General features: G+C 37.4%; 1 protein-coding gene across 4 annotated transcripts in view; it reads left to right on the plus strand.

Annotated features, from left to right (window-relative positions):
• CCDC91 (coiled-coil domain containing 91) overlaps positions 1-19771 on the plus strand; it is a 366658-nt gene that overhangs the window by 199212 nt on the left and 147675 nt on the right. For all 4 annotated transcript variants that reach the window (XM_043439827.1, XM_043439829.1, XM_043439828.1 and 1 more), the window contains exon 8: positions 15564-15671. In XM_043439827.1, coding sequence (XP_043295762.1) covers positions 15564-15671 — 108 coding nt within the window. The remainder of the gene's footprint in view (positions 1-15563; positions 15672-19771) is intronic.

The following is a 19771-nucleotide window of genomic DNA, read 5'->3' on the forward strand; positions in this document are numbered from 1 at the left end:
TATATAAATATATTTAAATGTATATTTATGTATATATACACATATATAAATATATACACATATTTATGTGTATACACATAAATATGTATGTATACATACATATATATATATATATATACACACACACACATGCATGTATATATGTACATAGGTGGTGCTAGTGGTAAAGAGCCTGCCTGCCAGTGCAGGAGAATGAGAGACACAGGTTCAATCCCTGGGTCGAACAACAGACTTCATCCATCATGCGAAATGAGTACAACATGCACAATGCTGGGATGGATGAAGCGCTAGCTGGAATCAGGATTGTCGGAAGAAATATCAATAACCTCAGATATGCAGATGACACCACCCTTATGCCAAAAGCCAAGAGGAACTAAATAGCCTCTTGATGAAGGTGAAAGAGGAGACTGAAAGAGCTGGCTTAAAACTCAACATCGAAAAACTAAGATAATGGCATCCAGTTCCATCTCTTCATGGCAAATAGATGGAGGAACAATGGAAATGGTGATAGACTTTTATTTTCTTGGGCTCCAAAATCAATGCAGGTGGTGACTGCAGCCATGAAATTAAAAGACGCTTGCTCCTTGGAAGAAACTCTGAGAAACTTAGGTGGTGTATTTAAAAGCAGAGACATCACTTTGCCTGGCGACAAATTCCATAGAATCAAAGCTATGGGTTTTTCCAGTAGTCTTGAATGGATGTGAGAGTTGGATCATAAAGCAAGCTGTGTGCCAAAGAATTGATACTTTTGAAGTGGTGTTGGAAAAAACTCTTGAGAGTTCCTTGGACTACAAGGAGATCCAACCAGTCAATCCTGCATATTCATTGGAAGGACTGATCCTGAAACTTGAAGCTCCGATACTTTGGCCACCTGATATGAAGAGCCAACTCATTAGAAAAGACCCTGATGCTGGGAAAGATTGAAGGCAGGAGGAGAAGGGGACAACAGAGGATGAGTTGGTTGGATGGACATGAGTTTGAGCAAACTCCAGGAGATGGTGAAGGACAGGGAAGCCTGGCATGCTGCAGTCCATGGGGTTGCAAAGAGTCAGACATGAGTGAGTGACTGAACAGCAATCAAGAATAAATTATTAGGGCATAAATGATTTGCCCTATTGTCTTCAAAGTATCTTATTTCTTTGCCAAGGAAACATGCATGCAATACAAAATTTAAAAGATATGGAAGTATGCATGTGTGTGTGTGTGTATGCTAAGTTACCTCATTTGGTCCAACTCTTTGTGACCCTATGGACTGTAGCTGCCTGACTCCTCTGTCCATGGGTTTCTCCAGGCAAAGGTACTGGAGTGGATTTCCATACCTTCCTCCAGGAGATTTTCCCAATCCAGGGATTGAACCCGTATCACTATGTCTCCTGCATTGGCAGGCGGATTCTTTACTGCTAGCGCCACCTGGGAAGCCCAGAAAAATGCATAGTAAAAATTAAATTTTGCTCCCATTGCTGTCAGAATATCATTCCCATCTATTCTTTAGGCTTTATTGCTTCCAGAAGTGAGATAATTTGCTAAAGATTTTCATGTCTCTGATTTGCAATAGATTGATTGTCAAATTGTTCTATAGTAGTGAGAAAGGAATTCCATTTGAGGAATAAAATTTATAGAGTCTGATTTTTATCCATATGGTTAGAAGCACCAAGTTCAAAGTTATCCTGTTTTGGTAGTTTAGCAGAATATTCATGTAACCAAGTTTCTTGGTAGTTATTTCCTTGTAACAACCTAATTTGGGTGCCAGGAAGGTCTTCCCTTGTGGCTCAGCTGGTAAAGAATCCTCCTGCAGTGCGGGAAACCTGGGTTTGATCTCTGGATGGGGAAGATCCCTGGAGAAGGGAAAGGCTTCCCACTCCAGTATTCTGGCCTGGAGAATTCCATGGACTGTATAGTCCATGGGATCACAAAGAATCAGACACGACTGAGTGGCTTTTGATAAATCGATTATCAATAAATCACTACTTTGTATTTTAATGGTGAAATACTTCCATACTAGTTAGTATATTAACAATTCTTCTGAGACACTTTGGTGACTTTGTCCCTTTATCCTAACCCCTCACAGTCAAGCTAGAGATCAGCACTGCAGGGACCTCTGACACCTGCTCCAGTGCTGGGATGACACTTCTAATTTTTAGGTGCCCAGTCTTATGGATTTTAAATAATTTACACATCTCCCCATGCCGTATCACTTCTGTAATACATGGTTTTGGAGTTGAAACTCCAATACTTCAGCCACCTGATGTGAAGAACCGACTCATTGGAAAAGACTGTCATGCTGGAAAATATTGAAGGCAGGAGGAGAAGGGGATGATCAGAGGATGAGATGGTTGAATGGCATCACTAACTTGATGGATATGAGTTTGAGCAAGCGCCAGGAGTTGGTGATGGATTGGGAAGTCTGGTGTGCTGCAGTCCATGGGGTTACAAAGAATCAGACACGACTGAGCAACTGAACTGAACTGAATATATGGTTAACACTTAACTGGAAAAGAACCAGGTTAAAGTACCTTAAATTGTCATTTAAGTTTACAGCATTCTTTTCTTTGTGATCAAAAAGAAGACATAAAGGAAAATTTCATCTTTGTCTGTGTGAAAGTGAAAGTGAAGTCACTCAGTCATGTCCGACTCTTAGCGACCCCATGGACTGTAGCCTACTAGGTTTCTCTGTCCATGGGATTTTCCTGGCAAGAGTACTGGAGTGCGCTGCCATTTCCTTCTTCAAGATACACTTTGTTAGTGTATCTTCTGATAAATTGATTTAGATGAAACCTCTAATCTCACTCAACTTTTCAATGTGAATAAAAGTTCTTTTCTAATTTTTGAGATCTATATTTGGTAAATGGATGTCTGTTAATTTGGAGGAAAATTACTTTAATGATCTTCAATCTGGTAACTTAAAAAATATTGTTGATACAACTTGAATCCAAATAGCTTGAGTTTCTTTTTCATGCAAATAAGGAGTTTAGTTTTCAAAAATTAGCAGAAGGTTGAACAATTCTCTTTTGAAAGTTTATCAATATAAAGGATTAAGTTAGCAGTCAGAATTTCACAGAATTCCTTTATTACTGGCAGAGAAGAAGCTCTGTTATTCTTCCTATTTATTAGATAACACATCTGAGACATGGAGAAGCGCAGTGCCCTGATCAAACATGTACAACCAGAGAAGGAGTTGTGAATATAGTCAGATCATTCAAAGCTTGATCCAGAACTCTATTTAGCAAGTTATGCTGCCTCCTTGGAAGGTTAATCATTGTGTATTTAAGTCAGATATTCCTGACATGTACATGGGTTTCTTTTTTCCGTGGTTTCTGGTATTTTAGAAAATGGAATGTTATGTCTTTAGTGTTTAATAATTAGGTGCTTCATTGAATCCTTTGAAAGATTCTGGAGAGATTTTAGTCACAGTTCTTTTTTTTCCCTTTTCTTTCCTTCCTTCCTTTCTTTCTTCTTTTCTTTAACTGAAACTGTAGCTCTTATGCAAGTCACAAGAAATAATATTGTGGCATCTGAGGGAGAGGCATGTCCATTTGGCAGCTTTTCAGAAGTTTAAAGTATCTGGAAGGCAGACATGCAGCGTCTCTCTGCTGAACTTAATTTTAGAAACTTCTTAATTTTAATGTGTTGTCCATGGCACAAAAGAAATTTTCACTGGGAGACTTTTGTGGTGTTTGAGGTAACAACTCTGATATTACTACAATCCCTTAACAACAGGGCCAACAGGAATGATTTCTTCTGTCCTAAAGATTTTTTTTTTTTTGGCTTTCATAGCCCGCAGAACATTTTATAGCATGGCTAGACTGTATTGAATTTCCATGTTTAGATCTACACCCATAATTTAACATTTTTCTTTTTGAATTAGTATAGTGCCACTGCACAGCACTTCAAATACTAGAAAAATTTAGGATCTCTGCAATTCCAAATGCTTGAGATCTGTGACAAGGTAAATTTTCACCAGCTTCTCCATGAGCTTGACACTGCTGTTTGTTTAAGTTAAGGAAAAGGAAGGGTGGGGTCATTTGTTTTTTAATCCATTTATCCATAATTTTAGGAATTGGTTTTTGTCCTGCTTCCTAAAAATAAATATGACCAAATCCATAACTATAACTCCTCAAACATCTGGAGCTTACACTCTTGAGACGCATGCACCTTCATTTTCCCTAAGGGTTGAACTTAAAGATTCTAAATGTTGCTTAACTTCTGCCTGTCTGGGTAGTCAGGCCATGAACCTGAGCTCAGATTTAGATCCAGGTTTTTTAAGTAAACCCAAGCCTTAAGTTCAGATAGAAGTTTTTCCTTAAGAGAGTTGTATTCCCTAGTCCTTTTTACCTTATATGTTTAAATCACTTACCAGTGATAGATTTTGATCACATTAATTCTTTCTGTATTCCAGCAAAATTTTCTAAAATGTCTAAATATTGTTTTCAGAGATAACCTAATGTTTCTCTTCTAATGCAACTACATCTGTACCACAGTTGAATTACTAACTCACTGAGGTCTTAAAATATGTGTGTCTGTCTGTTTCTCTTACCAAACTACAAGCCAACAAAGCTGTAGATTGACATTTTAGATCCCAACATTGGCAGAAGATATCTTTGATTAGCCGAGTCTTTGAACTTTTTAAGACATGTTAGTGAGCTGCCATCATTTGGACACTATACATTAATTTTCATAATCTTATCTTGTCAGTCTAATTTAGTATAAAATGGAGAATGTAAGTATTATAGAAGAACTTCATGCTAATAGACAGTGTCCAGATGAAGTTCAGGTAGATATTAATTGGCAGATATACTTGTAGCATATCTATGGCACTTTTCTGTGAGACTGTGAAAATCATTCAACTGTTCTTTTTAGGATTAACCCCTTCATTACCAGAGAGGATTATTTCATTACTCTTAATTTTACTGAATAAAAAGTGGTATATGCATGATGCATTTATATATATGTGTGTGTGTATGTGTGTAGCCAACAAAAATTGGTGCTACATATTTCATTCTCACAAATTGTCTATTGATGAAGAATTTGTTTTATACCATTTGACTGTTTTTTGTACTTTGAAACATTGTTTGAGAAAAGTGAAAGTATAGAAACTTTATAGGTCACATTATAGAAACTTTCTTGTTTGAGTAAAAAATAAAATGCTTTTCCATGGTTCTATGTGGTTCCCTTTATCTGGAAGTCTGGTGCTGCTATAGCATCTGGTTGGAGTCCCTGTTTCATATGATCTACAGTGGCCTTTTTTCTAGTTTTACAATTCATCAGCCTTTATTCCCAAGATAAAACTTTGTACATTTTTCTTTGTTGGAAATGTTCTTCCCTCAGATTCAAAATAAAACTGAGGTTTTTTTCTTCCTCATTTGTGACTTCCTAAGAGAGCTCTTGACTTTCCCCTCTGAAAGGTTCTCCCGCATTATTCTATTCCTTTTGCCCTTTTCAATTTTCTTTATAGCATGTAACACCATTAGAAATGTTTGTTTATTGTCAACCTTGCAATCTTCTTTGTCTTACCCACTTTCCCTATCTACAGTGTGAATTGAGGAGAGTCAGGCTCTTATCTCTCTTGTTGGGTGTGCATCCCCAGTGCCTAGAACAATGTTTGAAATAAAGCATGCATTCAGTAAATATTAGTTGAATAAATGAAGCTTTAATAAATAATTGTTGTTGTTCAGTTGCTAAGTATGTCCAATTCTTTGTGACCCCATGGACTATAGCCTGCCAGGCTCCTCTGTCCATGGGATTTCCCAGGCAAGAATAGTGGAATGGGTTGCAATTTCCTTCTCCAGGGCATCTTCCTGCCCCAGGGATTGAACCTGTATATCTTGCATCTCCTGCATTGGCAGGTGGATTCTTTACCACTGTGCCACCTCGGAAGCCCAACCCAACCCAACAAACAGATATTAAAAAACATTCCTAAAACAATACCAAAACATGCAAAGTTTATTAAAGATTTTATGTTTACTACCTGATTTATTTTTTCTTCCCAATGTACAGACCTTATTATATCTGAATATCTCTTTGTTGTTGTTCAGTCCCTAAGTAGTGTTCAGCCCATGAACTGCAACATGCTTTGCTTCCCTGTCCTTCACTATCTTCCGGCATTTGCTCAAACTCATGTCCTTTGAGTTGGTGAGGCCATCCAGCTATCTCATCCACTGTTACCCACTTCTCCTCTTGCCCTCAATCTTGCCAGCATTAGGGTCTTTTCCAGTGAGTCAGCTCTTTGCATCAGGTAGCCAAAAGATTGGAGATTCAAGCTTCAGCATCAGTCCTTCCAATGAATATTCAGGATTGATTTCCTTTAGGATTAACTGGTTTGATCTTGCCGTCTAAGGAACTTTCAAGAGTTTTCTCCAGCGCCACAGTTGTAAAACATCAATTTTTTGGTGCACAGCCTTTTTTGTGATCCAACTCTCATATCCGTACGTGACTACTAGAAAAACCATAGCTTTGACTATAGGAACCTTTGTCAGCAAAATGATGTATCTGCTTTTTAATACGGTCTAGGTTTGTCATAACTGTTTTTCCAAGAAGCAAGCATCTTTTAATTTCGTGGCCACAGTCACCATGTGCAGTGATTTTGGAGACCAAGAAAATGAAGTCTGTCAATGTTTCCATTGTTACCTCGTCTATTTGCCATGATGTGATTGGGACCTCATGCCACAATCTTCATTTTTTGATGCTGAGTTTTAAGCCAGCTTTTTCACTCTCCTCTTTCACCTTCATCAGAGGCTCTTCAGTTCCTCTTCACTTGCTGCCATTAAAGTGGTTTCATCTGCATATCTGAGGTTATTGATATTTCTCTTGAATATTAATCTTGATTCCAGCTTGTGATACATCCACCCTGGCATTTTGCAACACATGCTCTGCATATAAGTTAAATAAGCAGGGGGCAATATACAGCCTTGATGTACTCCTTTCCTAATTTTGAACCAGTCTGTGGTTCCATGTCCAGTTCTAACTGCTGCTTCTTGACCTGCACACAGGTTTCTCAGGAGGCAGGTAATGTGTTCTGGTATTCCCAGCTCATTAAGTATATTCCATAGTTTGTTGTGATTCCACACAATCAAAGGCTTTAACATAGTCAATGAAGCAGTAGATGTTTTTTGAATTGCCTTTATTTTTCTATGATCCAGCATATGTTAACAGTTCAATCTCTGGTTCCTCTGCCTTTTCTAAATCCAACTTGTACATCTGGAAGTTCTTTGTTCGTGTACTGCTGAAGCCTAGCTAGAAGGATTTTGAGCACAATCTTTCTGGCATGTGAAATGAGAGCAATTGTATGGTAACTTGAACATTCTTTGGCATATATAATTAACAGTATTTTGTAAGAACATATACAATTTTGTTTGGTTATCATATACCAGAAATCTTGCTCACTCTTGACCAGACCCTGTGCAAAAAAGGTGAATCACTTTGGTTCAAAAAGAAATAGATCCTTAAAGAACAGCTGTGTTAGGAACCTCCTGTATAAAGTGACAGGAAGTAAGAGATCTCAGGTATAACTTAAGTAAGTTTGGAATCAGAGGCAAATTTTTAAGTATAAATGTCTTTAGGGAAAAGGAAAAAAAAGCAAATCAATAACTTAGTTATCCATATTAAAAATTTAGAAAAATAACAAACTAAAGTAAAAAGCAAGCAAAATGTCAGGTAGAATAAATTATACAGTGGAAAAGCAAGGGAGAAAATGAACAAAACCAATAGTTAATTCTTTGAAAACACAAACAAAATGAGCTTACCTTTAGACCAATTGATCCACTAAAGCAGAGGAAAGACTCAAAGTAGAAAATCAGGAATGAAAGAGAGGATATCAGTACTTACCTTACCAAAAAAAAAAAAAAATAAGGAATACTATAAACAACTGTATGGATGCTAAGTCACTTCATTTATATCCAGTTCTTTGTAATGCTGTAGACTGCAGCAGCCAGACTCTGCTGTCTTGCAGTGGGTTGCCATTTTCTACTCCAGGGGACCTTTCTGACTCAGCAATCTAATCCCCATCTCTTATGTCTCCTGTATTAGCAGGCGAGTTCTTTATCACTTGCCCCACCTGTGAAGCCCACTGTGAACAACAGCTCTATGCTCTGCGTGCTCAGTCGCTTCAGTTATATCCAGCTCTTTGCGACCCTGTGGACAGTATCCCACCAGACTCCTTTGTCCATGGGATTCTCCAGGCAAGAAATACTGTAGTGGGTTGCCATGTTGTTTTCTTATTTTATTTTTAGTTAAATTGGAAAAGATCTGAAATAGATTTTTAAAAACGCAAACTGTCTGGTTAAGTCCCTTCACTGTTCACCTGAAACTGCCACGTTAATTGGCTGTACTCCAATACAAAATGTTTATGGTGTTAAAAAATTAAAAAAAGAAAAGCAAACTGTGATAGTTTCCTAAGAAAACCAAAATTGTATTTGATTTCAAATGACCCTTGACAGCAGTTTATTTATGTGTACTACTGCAGTGCAAAAGCTAAACTAAGAATATAGATACAGACATAGTTATCATCAGTGTTTTAATAGTTTTTCTATGAATTGGCAAATAATACAAATTGCATATACTGAAATCATGATTCATTTCTTCAGTTCCTTCAATAGTTATTTGTCTTCTATTAGGTACTATTGTAGGTAAAATGGATGCATCAGTGAATTAATCACAGATTCCTATTTCCTAGGGCTTAATTTTTATTGGGGATATTTATTTTGTGTTTTGCCTCTAGCTTATTCCTATTTGTAAATTGTGACTTAGAGGATTAACTTTTAAAGTAATTTTAATTAATTAACTATTGCCTAAAATTGGCTATGAAGTATTCTTTTAAGGTTATGTGCTAAATGCCAACATGATATTAGTGTTTCAGAGACCATCTGGTTCTTTAGACACATCTGCTCTGAGAATCTGGACAAGTAATTAAATTTGATGAGGCTGGAATGAGATCTGTAAGAATTGGGCTGTTTGAAGGGAAAAGAGAAATTCTGTGGATTTGTTGGTACAGTGGATTGTAGTTTGGTTTGCAGTCGTACACTTGAGCTGTAACTTCTCCACTCAAATTCCAGTGTATACTCAGTTCCATTAAAAACAGTCTGTCTACTGCTTATGGGTACTGGTTGGTGCAGCAAAGTTTTTGATTAATATCGCTATTTTCTAGTCTAATCATTAAAGAATTTATAACATACAGTTTTTTCAAGGAGTTTATTATCCTTCACCTGCTCTATTTTGTTTATTCAAAATTTATGCTTGTGGAGTAGAAAGAATAAATATTTCTAGTCTAAAATAATAAAAAAAATATTCAGATCTCTGTTGGGGATTAAATGTATTCAGCAACAAAGTTGATAACTGAACTTGGTAGTTATAATTTGAAGTTTAGTGAACTTTCTAATGAATATTGGTATCATTAAAGCTATGATTTTTAAAACATTAATCTCAGTATAAGGAATGCCACTCCCCAGATAGCATTTGCATGAGTATGCTATGTACAGATAACTCTGTAAGAATCTGTGTGTGATACATAAAGCTGAATATAAAGATGACATAGTTCCTGTTCTAAAGAAATATATGATCTTGTTCACACCTTTAAAATTCTTCTTGAAGAAGTGTGGTCAGTAGTTTTCCTGTCCCCTAGGATGATACAGAGGATCTTGTAGGATTGAAGGTAAAACCTAAACATGTTGAAAATTAACAAAATATTCCCTGCTTTTGGTATCATTTTTTTTAATAGAATGTGTACATCTTTGTTTTTCTGCCTCTACACATAATGAAAATCTTAGTACTTTATTTGTGTTGAGAGTAGTTAAAAATAACTGATAAAGGTAGTAATTCTTTCAAGAATCATTTTTGTAGTGTTATGTAAACCCAAAGGAAGGGTTACTTGTGTCTTTGATATCTCTAGAGCCGATTACAAAGGAAAAAAACAATTAAAGGAAAATGTTAAGGATAGTGTGCATTTTTTAATGTAACTGCACAGTAAGCTGTAAGGCAGTTATTATAGTATATTACACAGGAGAATAAATATCCAGCTATATAATATAGACTTGCTATAAAAACTTGTAGATAGTACCGTTGTTTATCTTTATGTATGTCCATGATAATTAATATTCTACCTCTAAGGATTGTTTTCAGACAGCACATCCTTTGTTTGGATGGTGACAATAATAATTCCACTGTTCAGTATTATCAGTCAGTCAGTTCACTAGCTCAGTCGTGTCAGACTCTTTGCGACCCCATGGACTGCAGCACGCCAGGCCTCCCTGTCCATCACCAACTCCCAGAGTTTACCCAAGCTCATGTCCATTGAGTTGGTGATGCCATCCAACCATCTCATCCTCTGACGTCCCCTTCTCCTCCTACCCTCAATCTTTTCCAGCATCAGGGTCTTTTCCAATGAGTCAGCTCTTCGCATCAGGTGGCCAAAATATTGGAGCTTCAGCTTCAACATCAGTCCTTCAAATGAACACCCAGGACTGATCTCCTTTAGAATGGACTGGTTGGATCTCCTTGCAGTCCAAGGGACTCTCAAGAGTCTCCTCCAAGACCACAGTTCAAAAGCATCAATTCTTTGGCACTCAGCTTTCTTGATAATCCAACTCTCAACATCCATACATGACTACTGGAAAAACCATAGCCTTGACTAGTTGGACCTTTGTTGGCAAAGTAATGTCTTTGCTTTTTAATATGCTGTCTAGATTGCTCATAACTTTCCTTCTAAGGAGTAAGCATCTTTTAATTTCATGGCTGCAATCACCATCTGCAGTGATTTTGGAGCCCAGAAAAATAAAGTCAGCCACTGTTTCCACTGTTTCCCAATCTATTTGCCATGAAATGATGGGACCAGATACCATGATCTTAGTTTTCTGAATGTTGAGTTTTAAGCCAACTTTTTCACTCTCCTCTCTCACTTTCATCAAGAGACTTTTAGTTCTTCAGTTTCTGCTACAAGGTTGGTGTCATCTGCATATCTGAAGTTACTGATATTTCTCCCGGCAATCTTGATTCCAGCTTGTGCTTCTTCCAGCCCAGTGTTTCTCTCGATGTTCTTTGCATATAAGTTAAATAAGAGGGTGAAAATATACAGCCTTGATGTACTCCTTTTATGTTTGGAACCAGTCTGTTGTTCCATGTCCAGTTCTAACTGTTGCTACCTGACCAACATACAGGTTTCTCAAGAGGCAGGTCAGATGGTCTGGTATTCCCATCTCTTGAAGAATTTTCCACAGTTTATTGTGATCCACAGAGTCAAAGGCTTTGGCATAGTCAATAAAGCAGAAATGCTGTTTCGATGATCCAGCAGATGTTGGCAATTTGATCTCTGGTTCCTCAGCCTTTTCTAAAACCAGTTGAACATCTGGAAGTTCACAGTTCATGTATTGCTGAAGCCTGACTTGGAGAATTTTGAGCATTACTTCACTAGCGTGTGAGATGAGTGCAATTGTACAGTAGTTTGAGCATTCTTTGGCATTGCCTTTCTTAGGGATTGGAATGAAAACTGACCTTTTCCAGTCCTGTGGCCACTGCTGAGTTTTGCAAATTTGCTGGCATATTGAGTGCAGCACTTTCACAGCATCATCTTTTAGGATTTGAAATAGCTCAATGGAATTCCATCACCTCCACTAGCTGTGTTTGTAGTCATAAATCCTAAGGCCCACTTGACTTCACATTCCAGGATGTCTGGCTGTAGGTGAGTGATCACACCATTGAGGTTATCTGGGTGGTGAAGACCTGTTTTGTACTATTCTTCTGTGTATTCTTGCCACCTCTTCTTAATATCTTCTGCTTCTGTTAAGTCCCTACCATTTCTGTCCTTTATTGAGCCCATCTTTGCATGAAATGTTCCCTTGGTATCTCAAATTGTCTTTTAGAGATCTTTAGTCTTTCCCATTCTATTGTTTTCCTCTATTTCTTTGCACTGATCACTGAGGAAGGCTTTCTTATCTCTCCTTGCTATTCAAATGGGTATATCTTTCCTTTTCTCCTTTGCTTTTCGCTTCTCTTCTTTTCACATCTATTTGTAAGGCCTCCTCAGAATCTCACTTTGCTTTTTTGCATTTCTTTTTCTTGGGGATGGTCTTGATCCATGTCTCCTGTACAATGTCAAGAACCTCTGTCAATAGTTCATCAGGCACTCTTATCAGATCTAGTCCCTTAAATCTATTTGTCACATCCACTGTATAATCATAAGGGATTTGATTTAGGTCATACCTAAATGGTTAGTGGTTTTTCCCACTTTCTTCAATTTCAGTCTGAATTTGGCATAAGGAATTCATGATCTGAGTCATAATCAGCCCCCTGTCTTGTTTTTGCTGACTGTATAGAGCATCTTTGGCTACAAAGAATATAATCAGTCTGATTTTGATGCTGACCATCTTGTGATGTCCATGTGTAGAGTCTTCTCTTGTGTTGTTGCAAGAGGGTGTTTGCTATGACCAGTGCATTCTCTTGGCAAGATTCTGTTTACCTTTGCCCTGCTTCATTCTGTACTCCAAGGCCAAAGTTGCCTGTTACTCCAGGTATTTCTTGAGTTCCTACTTTTGCATTAGTCACACCATGTGGGGCCACCCAAGACAGATGGGTCATGGTGGAGAGGTCTGACAGAATGTGGTCCACTGGAGAAGGGAATGGCAAACCACTTCAGTATTCTTGCCTTGAGTAACCCATGAACAGTATGAAAAAGCAAAAAGATAGGACACTGAATGATGAACTCCCCAGGTCAGTAGGTGCCCAATATGTTATTGGAGATCAGTGGAGAAATAACTCCACAAAGAATGAAGGGATGGAGCTAAAGCTAAAGCAACACCCAGTTGTGGACGGGACTGGTGATAGAAGCAAGGTCTGATGCTGTAAAGAGTGATATTGCCTAGGAACCTGCAATGTTAGGTCCATGAAACAAGGCAAATTGGAAGTGGTCAAACAGGAGATGGCAAGAGTGAACATCAACATTCTAGGATTCAGCGAACTAAGATGGACTGGAATGGATGAATTTAACTCAGATGACCATTACATCTACTACTATGGGCAGGAATCCCTTAGGAGAAATGGAGTAGCCATCATAGTCAAGAAAAGATTCTGAAATGCAGTACTTGGATGCAATCTCAAGAATGACAGAATGATCTGTGTACGTTTCCAAGGCAAACCATTCAGTATCACGGTAGTCTAAGTCTATGCCCTGACCAATTAACGGTGAAGAAGCTGAAGTTGAATGGTTCTATGAGGACCTACAAGACCTTTTACAACTAACACCCAAAAAAGATGTTCGTTTCATTATAGGGGACTGAATGCAAAACTAGGAAGTTCAGTATTATAGGCCCACTTAAAAAAAAAATCTTGTTACGGCAGTACAAAGATTTTTAGTATATGGCACCTGCCTACTTTTCTACATTTTCTGCCATTCTGTCTGCCTTCACTCTTAAGTCCAGCTTGTCTTCTTTATTTAATGTTGAATAGCAATGAGCCTTATAGGCAGGCCTTGGGCATCTTTTCTATCTCTGATAAGCACCTTGCACCTTCTGTTTTCTAGAGAATGTTTCTCTTCAACAATAGAATGAACTCAGTGAGGACTGACTTTTTAAATCTGTCCCTGTTATCTACCTTCATGTCCTTTTTATAGATGGATACATTTAAGTAAACAAATGGGGCTAATATAAGAGGCTTGAACTATGTGAAAAGCTGGTCATTTGTGCAAAGCTTTTTTCCATGTTCCATAATTACAGTTTTGGCCTATACATGATTCATTATCCCGTGGTGCTTACTTCCTTGAAGTTTGGAAGAAAATGAGTATGTAGTTTACAAATTAATCACCACAGGAGAAAGTACTGTTCATTTGTGTTTCTTAATTATGATGAGGAAGTATTATTTTATTTCATTAGTTTACCTGTCTCTCTAAAGGATATAATTTACTAAAAAATCACAACTTGGTATTAAAATTGGGATTATTTGGTATCATGGCAAATATGGAAGTGAAAACAATCCTTTCCATTAAGCAAAACAGTTCTGCCATAACCCAAGTCCCTCCAGAGAATGACATTTTTCTCTCTACGAAAGATGCCATGAATGTAACCCAAGAGAACTGGCCATAAATCTACCAACCTTTAAATTTTCTGAAGTCCAAAAATAGTATTATATTGTACCAAAGGTAAATAGGAGCTTTACATTATCTAGCCAGTTTAAATTTTAATGTTTTTCTTTTTTATAAATTATCATTATGGATTCTTTAGAAGACATAATATATAAATGAAAACCTGAAGCAGTGCTGTTAAGCGGTTCTTTTTATGTTGGTCAAACTGCAGTCAGAGCTTTATTTTCCTTTACTAACTCACTGGTAATTCTGCAGCTTCAGAGTGATGACTGTTGAATTATAGGAATAGAAGCATCATGAGACAGTTTAACATTTGCAAGAGAAAGTTAATTATTTGAAGATTTGAGACTTATCCAGAGGTTTCAAAAATATTTTTGTCTCAGTTTTTAAAAATACATGCATATTTATTTAGCCTCTTAATGCATGTTGTTTCCAACCAAGTAAGTCTATTTTCAAAACAGAGATTATTTAAGAGATTTGGCATATTTTTCTTTTCTTGGTGAATGTGCCAAAGGTCTGTTTTCTATAAGACATGTGTCTGTTTCAACTTACTATTTTGATTATGAGTAGTTTATTATCCAGATAGACCTTCAAAAATAGAATATTTGCTGAAGAGTTCTTATGCATATGGTGAAGTGAAGTTTTTAGAATTATTCAGGATTTATAAATAGCATGTAAGATAATATTGAGAGCACATTAACTGTAATGTATAATGCCTTAAAAAAAAGGAAAGATGATAATATTCTAAGCGTCGCCAATAAGGAAGTAAGTGGGCGGAACATCTTCCAATGCTGATTTGGCTTCCTTTAGATCAGTGTTAACATCTTTATATTTAAGTGACTGAGGTTCCAGTGTTTACACTGTCCACTTGCATTTGTCTAGTCTCCCAAGTTTTATTACTTCTTATGAATACTGCCTTGAGATTCTGCCATCCACACTTCGCCTTACACCTTTTCACATTAGGGGCGTGCACTTCCTGGGGGGCAGTTTTTTTTCATGATTGAAACTGCTCAGAGTTTCCATCTGCTTTTACTTGACTTGTGGTCTTGAAGATCATGCTTGGCCCATGGGATATTACAGTGTGCCGAGAGGATGTGGAGTTTTGTCAGCCAGTGAAATATGTCTGGTTTTTTTTCTCTTTTCTTTTTTTCTTCAGCAGCTTTCATATGCTTCGCATCCTGTGTGGTCTTTGCTAAACTGAATTTATATTTAACAGAACTGCTCACTCTCTTTATCATCTTCTATGACTTGGCCTTTTTAATGAGAAGGTGTGTGGAAGGAATATCTGAGCCAAAAAACTGTAGTTTTGGCAATAGCAAAACCTAAAACCAAAAGCTTAAAGTAGTGTTATATATGAATGTGCTTTAATATTCACAAATGTGTATTTTGTAATGCAGAAGAGTATCATATTTCAGACATGTCCATCTGTCAAAAAAATTTCTCATGCCAATAGTAGATTCCAAGTTTTGTCTGTGATCCAAATAACATTTTTGCTTGTTTTTAGGCACTACTACAGTCTTCAGTTAAGCAACAAGTAGAAGCTATTGAAAAGCAGTACATTTCTGCAATTGAGAAACAAGCTCACAAGTGTGAAGAGTTGTTAAATACTCAGGTAATAAAATTGCACATCCATTGTATATTTATACTTTCCTTCTGACTCTCTTCCCCTGAGAGCTCTATAACTGTTTATTCACTTTCCTGTCATTTACTTTCCTTGATGTATTTTGGAGAAAAAAAATCTGCTGATGTAAAATCAATGTTAAAATTTGGGAATTCTATGATAGACTAAAAATAGGACCAAAGGCCTAAAATATGTGAATATTCCTCAAATTAATGATAATTCTTATCTGATTTCTGGACTATCATATTATTTATCAAATAGCAAAAGCAAAAGAGATGACTGTGAATGTATTATGGCATGTGAAATGATTTGTGGTATAAGATTTAAAAATAATATTTGAATTTAAGTACTTATTTGTGTTTGATTTACCTTTCATTGCTTTACAAACTTATTTCTATTTTAATATTTTCTCGTGATTTTTTTTTGTTTCTTCTTGGTTAATGTCTTAGAAAGCATTGCAGACATGATAAGTACATTTACATGAAATAGTCAATTGAAAAGCCTGTATGTATGTGTCATAGTATTCATAATATGTGCAAGAAGTTCCCAACTACACTTTTGAATAATGTGAAGCTCAATGGGTGAAAATAAAATCAACCTTATGTAAAAGACCTATTTCATATTACAGGAAGAAAATATACTAATAGAAAAATTAGATCTAGAATTTAAATGAAGATTTATAAACATGCCACTTAGTCCCCAGGATTGGGGTCAGTTTGGTTCAGTATTTTCAGAGTCTCTTTAACAAGTGGTTTGGAATAGGAAATGCACGGAAAATTTTATAAATTTGGTAAAAAACAATTACACTCTCTTGGCTGGTAGAATACCAGGTTGTCAGAGATAAGAAGGATATGTCTATAAATGTACAGAAAAATCACAGAGAAGAGGAGGTTACAGAACTGTGAAACAGCATAAGGCGTATATTAGCCAGGCCAGGCCATGTTATGCCTTAAACTCCCTGACTTCAGACAGCGAAGATTTATGTCTTAGCCAATTCTCTGTATCACTGAGGCTGCTTTGAGGGCTCAGTGTCGTGATGTCCTCATGATGGAAGCTAGTCTGATAAAATAATTCAATTGTGGAATGTTACCTGTTACCTGGTAGAGTTAAAAAAAAAATCTCAGTCGGATTTCCTACTGGTAGTTCAGCATTCTGGACTGGAAATGACACCTACTCCCAACTTGTATCTGCAGTGCCCACACAGTCATCTTGGGGTCAGTGAGTGAGACCCTATTCTGAATCCAGAGGGAGAGGGCAGGAAATCTTTGATAAGCAGCACTGGTATACCATGGTCTGCTCTTTGGGTTGCCAGATATTTCCAGCCTTCATTTCTCAGGTAAAATTTCTTAACCTGCCCATATGGGAGAAAATCTGAAGGTTCTGTCCAGATATTGCTGTTGTTCAGTTGCTCAGTTGTGTCCGTCTCCTGGTGATCCATGGATGCAGCATGCCAGACTTCATTACCTGTCCTTCACTATCTCCCCGAGTTTGCTCAAACTCATGTCCATTGAGTCGATGATGACATCCAACCATCTCATCCTCTGTCACCATTTCTCCTCCTATTCTCAATATTTCCCAGCATCAGGGTTTTTTCCAGTGAATCAGATCTTCCTATCAGGTGGCCAGAGTATTGGAGGTTCAGCTTCAGCATCAATCAGTCCTGCTGAATATGCAGGACCAATTTCCTTTAGGATTGACTGGTTTGATCTCCTTGCTGTCCAAGGGACTTTCAAGAGAATTCTCAAGTACTACAGTTTGAAAGCATCAATTCTTTGGTGCTCGGCCTTCTTTATGGTCCACCTCTCACATTTGTACATGACTACTGGAAAAACCACAGCTTTGACTATGTGGACCTTTGCTGACAAAGTGATGTCTCTGCTTTTTAATATGCTGTCTAGGGTGGTCATAAATTTTCTTCTAAGGATCAATCATCTTTTAATATCATGGCTGCAGTCACCATCTGCTTTGATTTGGGAGCTCAAGAAAATAAAGTTTGTCACTGTTTACCTTAATTTCTCATCTGTTTGCCATGAAGTGATGGGACTGGATGCCATGATCTTAGTTTTTTGAATGTTGAGTTTTAAGCCAGCTTTTTCACTTTCTTCTTTCACTTTCATCAAGAGGCTCTTTAGTTTCTCTTTGCTTTCTGCCATTAAAGTAGTATCATCTGCATATCTGAGGTCACTGACATTTGTCCCAGCAATCTTTATTCTCACTTGTGCTTTATCCAGCGCAGCATTTTGCATGATGCGCTCCGCATGTAAGTTACATAAGCGGGGAGACAGTGTACAGCCTTGACGTTGTCCTTTCCCGACTTTGAACCTGCTGTTCCGTGTCCAGTTCTAACTGTTGCTGCATGGCCTGCATACATGTTTCTCAGGAGGCAGGTAAGGTGATCTGATATTTCCATCTCCTTAAGAATTTTCAGTTTGTTGTGATCTGCACAGTCAAAGACTTTAGTGTAGTCAATCAAGCAGAAGTAGATGTTTTTCTAGAATTCCCTTGCTTTTTCTATGATCCAATGGATGTTAGTAATTTGATCCCGGGTTCCTCTGCCTTTTCTAAATCCAGTTTGTACATCTGGAAGTTCTTGGTTCATGTATTGTTGAAGCCTAGTTTGAAGTATTTTGAGTATTATCTTGCTAGCATGTGAAATGACAGCAATTGTATAGTAATTTGAACATTGTTTGGCATTGCCCTTCTTTGGGATTGAAATGAAACTGACCTTTTTCCAGTCCTGTGGCCACTGCTGAGTCTTCCAAATTTGCTGGCATATTGAGTGCATCACTGTAACAGCATCAATTCTTAGGATTTATAATAGCTCACCTGGAATTCCATCAGCTCCACTAGCTTTGTTTGCAGTGATGCTTGACATCACAGTCCCAGATGTCTGGCTGTTGGTAAGTGATAGTCTCAAGCTCAAAAGTCCAGAATATTTGAGTGATAGGTGGGAAATGATGTGCTGTAGTCTCTACATCATCAGGTCTAGATATATGGTCCCTTTTGACCTGAAGAACTAGAAACTAAAATGTGTGTTGTTTACCACCAGCAGACCTGGTATATAGTGGTGAGACAGAGGGCAGGGTAAATGCTGTGAGTGCTCTCAGAAAGAACGATGAATCAGAGATCACAGCTGTCATACTATGTAGCAATTCCAAAATCTCAATGAGTAGATTCAGTATCTCTGCTGTGGGGGCTGGGTTTGCTTTTTAATTTACCGTGATTCACTTTTCGGGGTTTAGGGCCAGGGTTTCTTGTCCATTGTTCTTTATGAATCCTATAGGGTCTAAATTTTTAGTGTTTTTTTTTTTTTTTGGCTATATCTAATGTGAGTATTGGAGATTATATAGTTTCTCACCCTGCTCCCTCGCTATAAAAATTTGGGAGTCCTGGGTCATTTAGGGTAGGAAACAGTCACAATTCAGGATGACAGTTCTTTGGACATTTTATGTGGTTACAATTGGCTCCATTTGTTAGATCCAAATCCCTAGTTATTTTAGAGACCCATGTTCTAGATTTAATATGTTAAATATGTTCATGCTTTCCTGTCTGTCTATGTCTCTCTCATCTTCTGCTTAAAGATGGCTTCGTTTATGAAACCCAGTTTGAAGAAATCCCAGTGTTCTCTTTTTCTCAAACCATTTGGTCCTAAATGAAAGCATATACAGGACCATCACAGACTTATTGAGCCTTTTCTTGGGGATCCTTTAATCCATTGAATCTTTAACAGTGGGTTCACCTATTTACTGTTTGCAAGAGCACTTTAAAGAATAAACTGTCCTGGAGGCATTTAATTTTTTTAAAACATAATTAACCAAGGAGACATCCTGGAATGTGAAGTCAAGTGGGCCTTAGAAAGCATCACTATGAACAAAGCTAGTGGATGTGATGGAATTCCAGTAAACTATTTCAAATCCTGAATGATGATGCTGTGAAAGTGCTGCACTCAATATGCCAGCAAATTTGGAAAACTCAACAGTGGCCACAGGACTGGAAAAGGTCAGTTTTCATTCCAATCCCTAAGAAAGGCAATGCCAAAGAATGCTCAAACTACCGCACAATTGCACTCATCTCCCATGCTAGTAAAGTAA

The sequence above is a fragment of the Cervus canadensis genome, chromosome 21, assembly GCF_019320065.1.
Source record: "Cervus canadensis isolate Bull #8, Minnesota chromosome 21, ASM1932006v1, whole genome shotgun sequence".
In the NCBI taxonomy this organism is placed as follows: Eukaryota; Metazoa; Chordata; class Mammalia; order Artiodactyla; family Cervidae; genus Cervus; species Cervus canadensis.